Here is a 12,835-nt window from a genome sequence, read left to right as displayed (position 1 = left end):
CCTTTCCTTTGATTCTCCTTGTGACCAAACAAGATTAAGTTTCAATGCACATTACATTCAAGTGGAAGAGAAAGAAAGAGTTTTTAACAAAAAGAATGTCATTATTCTCTATGAATCCCAACTCAAGGGCAGATAATATTACACCATTGAGTAGAGGTGTCATTTTCGGCTCAACCAGTTAGAGCCTGAAATCAGATTGACTGGTTAGTAAACAGCTTGGTGATAGTCTTATCCTGATTATAAACCAATCATTCTCGATGTTTGGTTGTAGGCTGATATACTTCGTTATCCGATTGTGTATAGGCCAGTTAGCATGAGTAGCCCAATCATGAGTCTGATTATGATTCATTAACCGATCATCTAAAATTGAAACGTGTTCATGCCTATCCTATAAATCCTGATTACTAAACAGTCGATAACGGTGTAGAGCATTAAATTGATAGGAATTGATTAAGCCCGAACAAAACCCACCAACCCGATTAATTGACACCCTACCATCGAGCTCTTTAGAAGGAACATAACTTGAAAAGTTTGTGTGTTTTGGGCTTGTGTATGGTGGTGGGCCTTCAAGTAACGATACTCTTTTTTTTTTGGTTAATTCTAGTGGCCTCCCTTGTAGTTTACCCTAATGTTATAATCATTCCCTGTAGAACTAACAATTACATTGTACCCCGGTTGACGATGTTAAGTCAAAAGAAAAAAAATACAATTATACCCTTTGCACTAAAACACCCTAATAATTCTATTTAATTAGTCAAAAAATCCTTTATGACAAACCCATCTTCTTCCTCCAACCATGGCCGCGGCTCATCTTCTGTGTTGCCCACACTAGGCCATCACCTCTCTCTCTCTCTCTCTCTCTCTCTCTCTCTCTCGTGGCTCAGCCTATTGAAGAGGAGGAACCATTACAACATATTCATGTTAGAATATTTCTATGTGGGCTTATATTAATTGGGTTTTTTGTGCTTTAATAAAATTAGGTCAATTATTTGGTCTAATTAAGTGACACATACAGGCTTTAATTAGTTTAATATGGAATGGCTAGTGTGGGTTTTAGTTAATCATTGGACTTGTGATGAATGGGTCTATTGGGAAACTTTATAAATAGAGAGTTAGGTCTCTCCTCTAACTTTAATCTTATTCACAACATGAATTCTGGAGAAAGAGGGAGAAAGTGACAGTGTTTCTTGTGACTTCTTCCCTTGTACTTTCAAGTTTCTCATCTAGTCAGTGATCATAGGAGAATAAGGGAGAAGTACTTTGTTACGTGGATCAAAAGGTTTTCCACTGTGCTTGAATCCCAAACAAGGTACGCTTTTATTAATTATAGTTTCGATCCCATTGTTCTTAGTGTTCTTAATCCATCTATGATGATCTATGGGTCTAAAGTTTATATCTCGTGAGAGATTTTAATCTTACAATTCATACACATTGATTCAGATGCCAAGTATAAACACTTTCCTCAGGAAAAATCATATAGAGGGCTAGAACAACATGAGGATTGCTTTTATGAGTAAAAGTTTCCTGATTTCCGAAATTAAAAAGAAGATGATGAGATAGTAGATTGGAACATAAGAAGGGGGCTGGAACTTCTTGAGTACCAAATGAATTGAATTGTTACTCTACCAAAAGTATCGCCTAGGTATATTTAACAAATGCAAACCAGAAAATAGTCTCAATGAAATTTTTTGGGTGGATTAAAGGGGCAACTGCCAAAAAAAAAAAAAGAGAGCAAGTTATATGATGGGTAAGCAAAGTGATTAGATTCTTTTAGCCTCACCCATAACCCATCCAATCTTCAAGTTACTGAGAACTTTCCACTATAGACATTCGCCCCTCAAGCACTTTGGGAAAATTGATATTCTTTAGGCCTAAAATGTACAAATCGGGAAGTATTTTCCCTCGCTTCATGGCAGAACCTTTCACTCTAGTCGGATATGCTCTCTCTTCCGTACCTCGCTTGCATCTTTATATAATCCTTCATAGTGTTAGGCTTGGGGTTTGGGTTCCACTCCACTGAAGAAGATTTCTCATATTACAAATCCTATCTATTACAGGTCATTTTCAATTGTTCTTCGATTGCTGTTGGGGTGATGGTTTGCAGCATGATAGTTCACAATGGAAGGTTGTCGGTAGTTAGGGTTCCCATGGTTGGAAAGAAGAAAAGGGTATTTTGGGTTTGGATAGAAAGGGTATAATAGGAAGTTCAAAACCCTATAAGGATATTTAAGTCCTTAAAAAAAAATCTACCAAGCCACGTCATATTATAATAAATTAAGGCCCCGTTTGTTTAGCAGGGAGTTACATGGGGTGGGATTTAACCACCCTATCGCTTTTGAAGTTGTTTGGTTATTAGGGGTGGGGTTTTCAAAAGACAACAAAAATATTTGTGCACTCCCTTGTCGGTCGACGTGGATGTACAATTCTCCCACCCCAACACCTCACAAAGTCCTACCAAATTGGTGGGACTTTGGAGGGAAAGTTGTTGGGAGATGGCGTGAGAGAACAGTGTGCTTCAAGCTTTGCCACCGCCATCGGTCTGTCCCATGGCTTCATGCTTCGCCACCGCCATCGGTGTGCCCAGTCGTTGTACCGTCACTCTTCCACCAGGGTTGCAAGCATAGAAACAAAAAAAAGGGAATCAAAGAAGAAAGATGCTACATACCACACAAATAAAGAGAGAAAAAAAAAAAAAAAGGGACATCGGACAAGAAGAAGAAGAGGAGAGAAGGAGATGACAAGATCAAACAGAAAAGAGAAAAAAGAAGGGAAATAAAGAATATCATCACTCTACACCTGGGCTGCAAGCATAGGAAAAAAAAAAGAAGGGGTGATAGAAGAAGAAGCGTCTGGTCTGCAAAACCCAAGTAAAAAAAAAAGGAAAATCAAACAAGAAGAAGAAGAGGAGGGGAAAGAGATGCAGGGACTGCAATCATTATGCAAACATACAAAAAATTGGGGATTGAAGAAGAAGAAGATGGAGAATATTACCCTTTGAGTTTGAAATCCACTCGTTGTTTCCCATTTGAAGCTTGGATGTTGGAGTTCTCAGGTAAAAGGAAGTCATGAAACCCTCTTTTTCTTTTATCTCTCTCCCTCTCTCTCCTTATCAACCAAACAGTCGTGGAATGGTTAAGTTAAGGGGAAGTGTAACTTTTGGAAAAAAATCGTCTGCAATTCAGATCTGGTACAATTCCGTGAAATACCACCTTCAGGGGGTGACACGTGTATTGATACCAATGCAATGGTCCAGATCTGATTTAGATGACTCCACTAATTTAAGGTTTTATTAGTTGTATCAGATCTGGACCATTGCATTGGTATCAATACACGTGTCACCCCCTGAAGGTGGTATTTCACGAAATTGTACCAGATCGGAATTGCAGACGATTTTAACACATAACTTTTCCATTCTTGTCGGCTAAAAACTCACCCCATCTCCATGTGGGTCCCACTCCCAATAAATCCCACCCCAGGCACCCCGCTAAACAAATGGGGCTAACAGAATTGGTACACTGTCATCTATAGGGGTACAGTGTAATTGTCAGTTTTACAAACATTGGTTCTGATAAAGGTAAACTGCAGGGGAGGCCACTGTAATTTAACCCCCTCTTTTTTTTTTTAATTCAGAAATCCTAATCAATTATTGGGTTGCGTTCGTAATTTCGCTGAAGAGTAGGGTTAAGGATGAAAGTCGAAACCATTGCTCACCCAAATAAACCCTAACCCTATTATCCTCCCACCTTTTAAAACCCGAGGCGAGCTCCCTCGTCTCCTTACCTTCGAAGTTCTTCTTCACTAGTCGCGGCAGTCTGGACTACGACAGGCAATACATGAGCGCTTGCCCTGAAGAAGATCTTCATCGGTGTCGGCGTTCTTGTTTTATGATATTACTTCTCTTCAATCTCTGTTGTTTCGATAAAAAAAATTTCTTTTCCTTTTTATTTTTTCTTCTGATTTTTCAAAGTTGATGCTATGATGATAATGTTAATCCCAGCTCATTATGAGACCTTCGGTTTCCGGAGGTCAGGGAAAAGATCCTTTAACGTTCGTCTGAGCACAAGTTAATTTTTGTCAGTTTTTTCGGTTTGGATTTTTCTTTTGATTTAGGGCTGTTGTTCCCAGTGATGATCATCTGACCATGCTAATTCTGAGGTATATTGATGAACCTTACTGTTTTGATCTCTTTTGATCTCCTGAGGGAACTGTTTTAACTTTTTTTTTTAATTCTTTTTCCTCTCTTTCTCCTCTGTTTATGTTCTACTTTCTAATAGCTATTAGCTACAATAGTTCTTGTTTTCGATGATGATTTTTTCTTTTTTTTCACCATTTGATTTATCGTTAATTTATACCAGATCTTGCCAATTGTCTGCTTTTGAAGAACATAAACTTTATGTTTTCCTTTCTAAGGTTTCATTTGTTAAAATAAACTAAGCAGGTCAGGTGTTGTTTGGTATTTCATTCAAGACTCATTTGAGAGGTTTATTGTAGATCAAGTGTCTCCAAACACATCTACTTGAGAAGGTTTGGCAATGCAGAATGAAAATTGGAAATGGAAAAATATATAAGTTCTTTCTGCAATATGAAAAGCCATGTGTACCATTGATATGCTCTTACAAAGAGAGACAGACTTATTCAAATATGCCTTACCAAAAAAAAAAAAAAAAGACTTATTCAAATATGTCATCAATGTCCAATCTGATTCCAGTATTCTCAAGACGCAGGATGAGAGTGATGAGCCAATGAAAGCTCGAGGAAAAGGATTTAAGATCAGAAATTGACCTTTCCAAGAGGCCTACTTAGACCCATTTTTAATGGATGATTCATAAATTATAGAGCAATCTTGATTGTTGTTGAGAGATTATGGATCAAAACAAGGCCTTCGTATGAAGGTTCTGTTTGGTAACATTTTTTTGGAGTGATTTTGGTGAAAATTTGAATTGAAAAAACACTTCAAAGCAGTTTCTAGAAGTACGATGAGTTCAACAAAGGAGTTATTGTGAACCCTAGGATCAACTGTGAAGGAAATAAAAGAACATCTCACAAAACAATAGAATAATGAAGGATACAAATACCCATATATCCACCCTTAAAAGGGGTGTAGAAGAACTCAACTATAAGAATCTTATCGAGAAATGAACAAAGAAAAATGTTCTAGAAGTGCTTGGTAAGGCTTTTGGGGATCTAAACAGTTTTTGCCTGGGAGAGCAGAGAATTGAATCACCAAGTTTCGGGTGCCTCTCTCAGACCAGAGTCTTCTCAGTTAAAACAGCCTATCACCTCCAATCAAACCTACGCGATGAAGCCTCCAATCAGCAAGCTTCTTCTTCTTGCTGAGTGGCAATTGATCCGCGAGTGTGTTTGGAAAAGGATATGGGCATGTAAAACTTTGCCAAAAATTAAATCATTTATTTGGAGGTCTTGTGTTGAGGGTCTTGCATCTGACGTTGGTCTCTGCTCTTGTCGCATCCCAATCAACCCATCTTGCCAGCGGTGTGGCTGTACAATTGAAACTAACGATCACATTTTGCTCGATTGTTCTTTCGCAAGGGCTGTTTGGTTCGGGAGCACTCTTTCCTTCGTTGTTTCAACTTCAAGAATTCCTAAATTACATGAGTTGTTGGCCAATTGGGATGACTTTTTAAAGCTAGATAAGAATAGAGCGGATGAATCTCTTGGTTTATGTTCCTTTATTTACTGGAAGCTTTGGATTGCTAGGAATGATCTAATTTTTGGTAGAAGGACTTGGTCCCCCGAGGAGGTTATCCAAGCTGCTCAAATGGCATTCTCTGAGTTTTGGACAGCAACCAATACTCATCTAAAGCAACATTCTAATCCTTTTATGCAATCTCAGGTTCGTTGGCTAGCTCCTCCCTTGGATATGTTTAAGCTGAACTGCGATGCAGCTCTTCCCTTCGAAGCTCAGAAAGGGGGTGTTGGTTATGTTTGTGACCACACCGGCACTCTCATCTTTGCAGTTTCAGAGGCAGCAATTTTCAGCAATAGTTCTATAGGGGAAGCTATGGCAATCAGAGCAGGGTTGAATTATGCTGTTTCTGCTGGTCTCTATCGAATACAAGTTGAATCTGATTGTCAAGAGGTGATCTCCTTTCTCCTCAATTCTGGGAAGTCACCCCCTTTGTAGCTGCTACCTATTCTTCAAGACATTGTGCATTTCTCTGCCAATTTTGAATCATGTAATTTCCTTTTTACTTCTAGAGAGGCTAATGGCTTTGCTCACTTTCTAGCTCAGAAAACCCTGTCGATAACTAGTAAGACAGTTTGGCCAAACTCTACTCCTTAGCTTCTTGATCTTTGTATTAAGGATGCCATGTGCTCCTCTAGTTCCAATCTTCAATGAAATTTCTCTTTATCAGAAAAAAAAAAAAATACAAAACAACTTGTCTGAGGTCTGGGATCTTGCAGAAGTTTCAATTAAGAGGATGGCGTGGAAATCAGAAAGTTTGTGGCCCAGTCGGATAATTTCTATTTAAGCATGAGAAGCTCCAATAATCTGCAAGGACTTTCCTGTTATAGTTTCATACGATCTTCCTAAAAATTAAAATGTAAGCTGAGGTCCCTTATGTGTTGAGATATAGTGAAGCAATATACAATTAAATAATGACATTAATTCCTCCAGGTTGAACTAGAAAGCTAGGGCCTAGGTTGAACCTTTTTTTTTTCTTCATATATATTGGTATAAACCTGTTGTGCTTCAATTACGGTCTTTACCCAGTTGAAAAGAGACACTGGTGATGGCAAATATCTTTGGGCTGCAAAACACAATAACTACCTTTGTTGTGCTTGTGGCCAAAAATTTTTTTTGGGTTGGGGACCCGGGGGTGGGGGACAAGGAGGGGAGGATGTGCAGTAGAAATTAATGAATCAAGTATCAGAATTGTAAAAGGTCTACAATCCTGGCTATAAAACGTAAATCTACCAAGATATCACCAGGTGGGATAGTCAGGCCTGCACCCAATACAAGAAAAAAGTTCTAAAATGAAGGACAGAGACCTAATGGGAATGTGCTGGAATGCTGATAAGAAGAGAAATGAGGTTGAATGAAATACAAGCATCATCAGTTCCACAGAACATATACCATCCCACCAACCACAGAGCGAAGGAGGAAAGCACAACAAACAAAACTACGGTTTCTATATCATAACTAGAGACAAGAAGGCATATAACACCGTTCCCCCTTCCAATTCCTCTTATCTATGCCCTCTTCTCTATCTGACACTTGACAGTGCAGGAATCCAATAACCTAGATGTGCAATGTAAAATTAGCATGTTCCCTTTTGAAACACTAGTTTTCAACAGCCACCAGAAGTTTGTCCCTGCTTAGACAACAAATATGAACCCACTTACATTATTTTGCATGTCCCTATAACATTCTCATCCTGCCAATGTGCATATAGTCAAGGAAAAACTAACAAAAAGACCTTGGTCAGCAACAAGCACAATCCTGGTAAATGCAAATTCCATTTAACAACAAATGTATATTTTGATATAAGCCATATTAAGCTTTACAATACTGGCTCTAAAGTTCAGACAGACGCTCTCTTATCATTCAAAAAGGACGCCACAAAGCTAGAGCTGACTAGTGTTCGGCCTTTCATAAGAAAAAAAAAAGTGTTAGGCCGCAAAACTGGAATGTGGACGCATCAAACAATAGGCCCAGCCCTAGAACCTTTTGCCGCCATAAACCCAAGGACATGGGAATTCAGGAGAACAACATCAAGACTAAGCCAGTGATGAGGATCCGGGTTTCAAAGACTGAAATCGGATCGTTTAGGGCCCACAAGAATGATAAAATACCTCAATTTAAAGGTTGAGGGGCAATTTTGCGAATTGAGGAATATTCAAGCCTGTAAAAGAGATGAAAATAGGTTCTAGGGTCAAACTGAAATAGAAAAGTAAAAGAGGGTGGGTATTCCGAAATGTAAGTTCAGATTAGAGATAATTAGAAACAAAACTTTAGAAAGAAGTGGGCTTTGTGAAAATAACAAAAGATTTGACCTCATATGAAATTTCAGCAAGTGTTTTAGTTGCAAATAAGTGGTTGTTCATCTTCAACCTTAGGTCTCGACAGAGAACAAAACCAGCGATAACCCAAACTTGTTGGTTATCGATTCTCAGCCACAAGCTCCAACTGAAATCTTCACAAGAAATCGTAGCAGCAAATCTGCTTCCACTCTAGCACCAGCAAACCTCGAGGAACAACTGTACCTGCAACTCAGTCCAGCAGAAGGCGCAGAACCAGATCTGAACCAGGTTCGAATCTCTTGATAGAAGGATCCTTTGGGGATGAGATTCTAGGATTAAGGTCGCCCAAGTAAGAGAAACATTCGATCAAAACTTCAGCCCTAACAGATCATACAGAAAAGAAATCGATGTGCATCATGAGGGCTGTAATCTACCACCCAGAACAGGGGTTCAGCCAGCAAGAGGAAAATAAGGAGGAAAGAAGAAGAAAAAGATAAGGGAAAAATCAGAAGAAATAGAGAGGAAGAAAAGAAGAATTTCAGAGAAGAAAACCACCCATGGCAATCATCGATTCAAACCAAAACATATCTCTTCAAATTCATTCAATTTTTTTCCATCTCAGTTGAGTTCAATAATCTTATTTAAAGACTGAAAACAGTCCTACTTTCCTATTTGAAACAAATATTGCATCTAACTAAAATAGAAATAAAATTCTCACTCAAAGAAAAATCTACCATACTAATTCTAACTCTAAAAAGGAAAGTAAATAAAAGATATGTGCTAGATCCATCGCCAAACTGCATCAGCCAGAGTACTACTGAAGATGAGAGAAATAATGGTTGCTTTTGACTTCAACAAATCATCCAGCAGGACCAATTAAAATACACGGCATGCATTCAAATAAATCTCATTTGAAGCCAAGAAACAGATTTGCCAAGAGAGGAATGCAAGTGCTTAACTAGTTGCTCAGTTTCCGCTAAACAGAGGTTTGACAGAAGGGAAAGAATAAATAACCCTAGGTTGCAATTGAGAATGGTTAAACAGGTTCCCAGCCTACCCTATTTGAAGTATGATACAACCTGAATAAATTTTGGTCATGGGAAGCAAGCTGTATCAGGTTACAACAATGCTAAAAATAAGTGTGGAGTGGAGTATTAAGGGAGTGATTGGTCACTTGGCCAACACAGATTGGACTGAAACTTGGCAGGGTAAGCCTGTCCACAAAATGTGGGGCCCACCTGATCGGCCACATGGCAGATAGTTGATGTCAAGTGTGATTCACATATCACCTAAGTGGGTGTCCCATAACAAAACCAGTTTCTTAAAATTAATTTTATAAATTTACTCCCATTTCATGCCTCTGCCCCAGTCTAAACCTAGCCCATCGTACCCTAGCCAGATTTGTAGTGTGGACTATTTTACGTTCTATATTAGTTTCGATCAAGTGGGAATTGATTTAAATTTAAACAAGGCAACCACCTGAATTCATTTCCATCACGAAGCATTCCTCTGCGTGGAAGAAAATGAAACCAGTGGAAGAACATAAAAGCTTTGATGTTTGAAAAGTCCCAATTAACATCTATTCAACAAATTTTAATTATGATTTGAATGGCTCAAAAATCCTATCCAAAAAATTCAGATATCACCTTTTGTTTTGATTGATAAGCCTCCTTTGTAATAATTCAGCTCAACTAAGCCTTAACTACTAGAGTTTTCAGATAAATCAACTAAAGGATCAGACTGTTTACAAATCAAATTTGGAACACTTCACATTTTTCGGCCAAGAATGGGTCCTTAGGGTTAGACTGTTACAGTTTGTCCTAACCTGGTGGTTGACGAACTGGACACACCGACTGCTATGCAGACAATCCTTAAAAAAGAAGCACATTTTGATAGATTTTCTTCCACCCATTATTGTTGGTCAAGCCTTTATTTTCCATAAACCTGCCTCTATATTATTTTTCCCTCCTGATCTCTCCACTAATAACCTATCAGCATTCAGCAATAGCATTCTACTCAATCAAATCTTTTCAAGTCCCTTACATTCTTAGCAACAATCTCATTCAAATACACAGCGGTAGCACCATTCGTGAGACCTTTCACCAATTACATTCCTTACTCATCTAAAATGCTACCATAACTATTGCCCATCCCCATAAGCAGTATGGCTTCCTACTCAATTCCAACTATGATATCCTTCCTAACCCCTTCCAAAACTTTATTACCCCCATACAGAGCCTACTCTTCTAGACAAACTATACCTCAGAGACCAATTTATCAATTGCCCAATTTATTAACACTTGTTCCATTCAATTTTCTCTGTTGTGAAAGATCCTGTAATTCCATTTGTTGCAATAAGCAATCTCATCAGCTTAAATTTATTTAATAAATAAATCCACATTACAACGTATGTAACTAATTGCAAGATGAAGATAGTAAAATCACAAAAAATCACGGTTCAGCATCTGCAGAACAATCAATTTAATGAAGAAACATCTTCCTAACAAATACTTAGTTTTGAATTTATAAATCAGACAATAAAGCTACTGCCTGTAGACAATGTACATCCACAGATCATAGAAAGGTTATCTACAGCGCGAGTGAGAAGATATATGCATATATACAATAATAATCGAAAGGAAAACTATCAAACTTCATGACCTAAATTGACAAATAAAATCCCCAACTATCCTCGAAGTAAAAAAATATTCGAGGCAAGAAATCCACTTCAGCACATCGATACCAATCTCATTGGAACCTTATCCCTAGAAGGATCGCCAATCCCATCTGCCACAATCCGTGCGAGCTTCTTGAACGCAAAGTGCATGCAATTAGAAAGAGCAATCCAGCAAATTACCTCGTAGATAAAGTCGAGAGCAGGAATAGAAAAAGATGAATAAGAAGACTCCTCCCAATCAAACCCCCCATATCCGTCAAAATTCCATCTTCTTCCACCGCTGCCCCCGCTATGCCCCCCGCCAAACGGACCATCATCGCCATCGCCAAAAAATCCATCCTCCGCACCGTCGTCACTGTCTCCTGTGGAAGATCTTCTCCTCGTCCGCCTCCGCTGCCTAGTGAACGTCCGGGGAGCGGTTCTATAGGTATTCGATCTGATTGCTGGCGGAGCAATAACGGCGGAGATTCCGGCCGTGATTGAAAGAATTCCGGTGGCGTGTTCGGACGAGGAACCGCAAAGGATAGAGAGGTGACTCAGAGAATTACAACAATGGGGTCCAAGGATGGAATTCGAAAACCCAATACAATGGGTCGTCGTCACTGCAACAGCATCGGCGATAGCTGAGACCTCCATAAGTACGGACACAGATACAAAATTGCTACAAGTTCTGAATGGCGATTGGGGTTTTAGAAAATTTAGGGGAGAGAATTCACAGATACCCTATTAGGAATTCAGAAGAACACAATTCGATCCGAAGAAAACAAAGGGAAATTCTCAATCTCTTTCTCTTCCCCAACTTTTGTCCTTATCCCGATCTCAACTCTCAATGGAACGTAAATAAAAGGTCCTTAGAGTTCAAGTCAACTGAGAATAAGCGTCGAGATTAGAACAAGGCGTGTACCATACTTCCCACTCCCGACGCCGACTCAGCGAATTCAATTAAAAATTAAAGGGAAATTACACCCCCTTTTGGGTTTTCTTTACAAAATTACCCACAACAAATTTTGATTAATAAAAGTACTTAAAATTGGGTTTTGATTTACAAAACTATTCATCCAAAATTTCAGTTAATAAAACTACCTAAAATCAGGTTTGGGTTTATAAAACTACCCAAAATAGTGTCTTCATCTTCCACATATAATTATGTATTTTTTTTATTACTGAAACTTTGAGTGGATAGTTTTGTAAATCCAAACTCAATTTTAGGTATTTTTGTTAACTTAAACTTTAAATGGATAATTTTGTAAAGAAAAACTTAATTTTGGATATTTTTGTTAACTGAAACTTTTGGTGAGTAATTTTATAAAGGAAAACCCATAAGTGGGTAATCAAGTAATTTTCCGTTCAATTAATCCGTTTCCATGTTCATCACGGTTTCATTGGGATCGGATCTGACGATTTAGATCATAATCATAATTGATGAAAAGTCCAACCCAACCCCGATTGAAGCGGATCCAGATTCCGAAGCAGCTACTCCATAAACCATTTATAAGGTTAATCTTCTGCTTGATCCATATAATTGAGTTAATTAGGCTTCATCGTTTAGGTATGGACGCATTTATATTTGGTTGGTAACTAATCCACAATTGGGATCAAGTAAATTTGATGACAAATTAATTAGATAAGCTAAAAACGTAACGTGCCAAACGAAGTGAAGAAGGTCCTTTAGAAAGGAAAATAATCCTCTGTTTTTCTCATCCCTGTTTTTCCTTGTTTTGCTACCCACAAAACGCGACACGTGGACAACTTTAAGATCAACGCACTGGATGTAATAATCCTCACCCAATCTTGACCGTTGGTCTCCTTGTTATCCACGTGTCGCATTCTGCAGGTAGCAAAACAAGGAAAAACAGGGATGAGAAAAACAGAGGATTTTGATCCCTCTAGAAAGGAGGACATCCAAAACCCTTAGAGTAATTGATAGTCCACTTAGATATATTGTGGGCAATAACATTGGCAAGTCTATAAACAAGGTGAAAACTACAAAATACAAATAAAACAAAAAAACAAAAAAAAAAAATAAACAAAACAAAATAAGTCTTCAATAAAAGGATATCCTTGAGTAGAGTGACAATTTCCCAAGGAAGCAAGGCTGAAGAAGAGGAGAGGCACCTGATCAAGACCTACCAATAAGATTTGATTGCCACCTAAGTCAAAACAGCTCTCTTT

At 38.4% G+C, this 12,835-nt stretch overlaps 2 protein-coding genes, 1 long non-coding RNA gene and 2 other non-coding genes across 5 annotated transcripts; 3 read left to right on the top strand and 2 right to left on the bottom strand.

The window, feature by feature from the left end:
- Positions 1 to 2,234: 2,234 nt before the first annotated feature.
- Positions 2,235 to 3,136, bottom strand: LOC122092682. Its single transcript, XR_006144263.1, has 2 exons — positions 2,992 to 3,136; positions 2,235 to 2,854 (listed from the first exon to the last, which is right to left on the bottom strand). It is a non-coding gene; the product is annotated as an uncharacterized LOC122092682 (long non-coding RNA).
- Positions 3,137 to 3,965: 829 nt separating this feature from the next.
- LOC122094599 lies at positions 3,966 to 4,065 on the top strand. The gene has a single exon (XR_006144912.1). It is a non-coding gene; the product is annotated as a small nucleolar RNA snoR69Y (small nucleolar RNA).
- A 52-nt stretch (positions 4,066 to 4,117) lies between these two features.
- Positions 4,118 to 4,207, top strand: LOC122094601. The gene has a single exon (XR_006144914.1). It is a non-coding gene; the product is annotated as a small nucleolar RNA snoR53Y (small nucleolar RNA).
- Positions 4,208 to 5,299: 1,092 nt separating this feature from the next.
- On the top strand, positions 5,300 to 8,289 carry LOC122093056. Its single transcript, XM_042663312.1, has 2 exons — positions 5,300 to 6,100; positions 8,083 to 8,289. The coding sequence occupies exons 1-2, from the start codon at positions 5,300 to 5,302 to the stop codon at positions 8,287 to 8,289; spliced, it is 1,008 nt and encodes a 335-aa protein (XP_042519246.1).
- Positions 8,290 to 10,483: 2,194 nt separating this feature from the next.
- On the bottom strand, positions 10,484 to 11,517 carry LOC122094124. Its single transcript, XM_042664813.1, has one exon. The coding sequence runs from the start codon at positions 11,297 to 11,299 to the stop codon at positions 10,715 to 10,717; it is 585 nt and encodes a 194-aa protein (XP_042520747.1). The 5' UTR covers positions 11,300 to 11,517; the 3' UTR covers positions 10,484 to 10,714.
- Positions 11,518 to 12,835: the final 1,318 nt, after the last annotated feature.

This window comes from Macadamia integrifolia, chromosome 11, assembly GCF_013358625.1.
Source record: "Macadamia integrifolia cultivar HAES 741 chromosome 11, SCU_Mint_v3, whole genome shotgun sequence".
NCBI lineage: Eukaryota > Viridiplantae > Streptophyta > Magnoliopsida > Proteales > Proteaceae > Macadamia > Macadamia integrifolia.
This window is presented reverse-complemented; position numbering and strand designations above follow the sequence as displayed.

Coding starts and splice junctions, on each gene's coding strand:
- LOC122093056 (XM_042663312.1), top strand. CDS start 5,300: ATGAAGCCTCCAATCAGCAAGCTTCTTCTTCTTGCTGAGTGGCAATTG. Junction 6,101..8,082: donor TTGAATCTGATTGTCAAGAG/GTGATCTCCTTT, acceptor CTTCAACCTTAG/GTCTCGACAGAGAACAAAAC.
- LOC122094124 (XM_042664813.1), bottom strand. CDS start 11,299: ATGGAGGTCTCAGCTATCGCCGATGCTGTTGCAGTGACGACGACCCAT.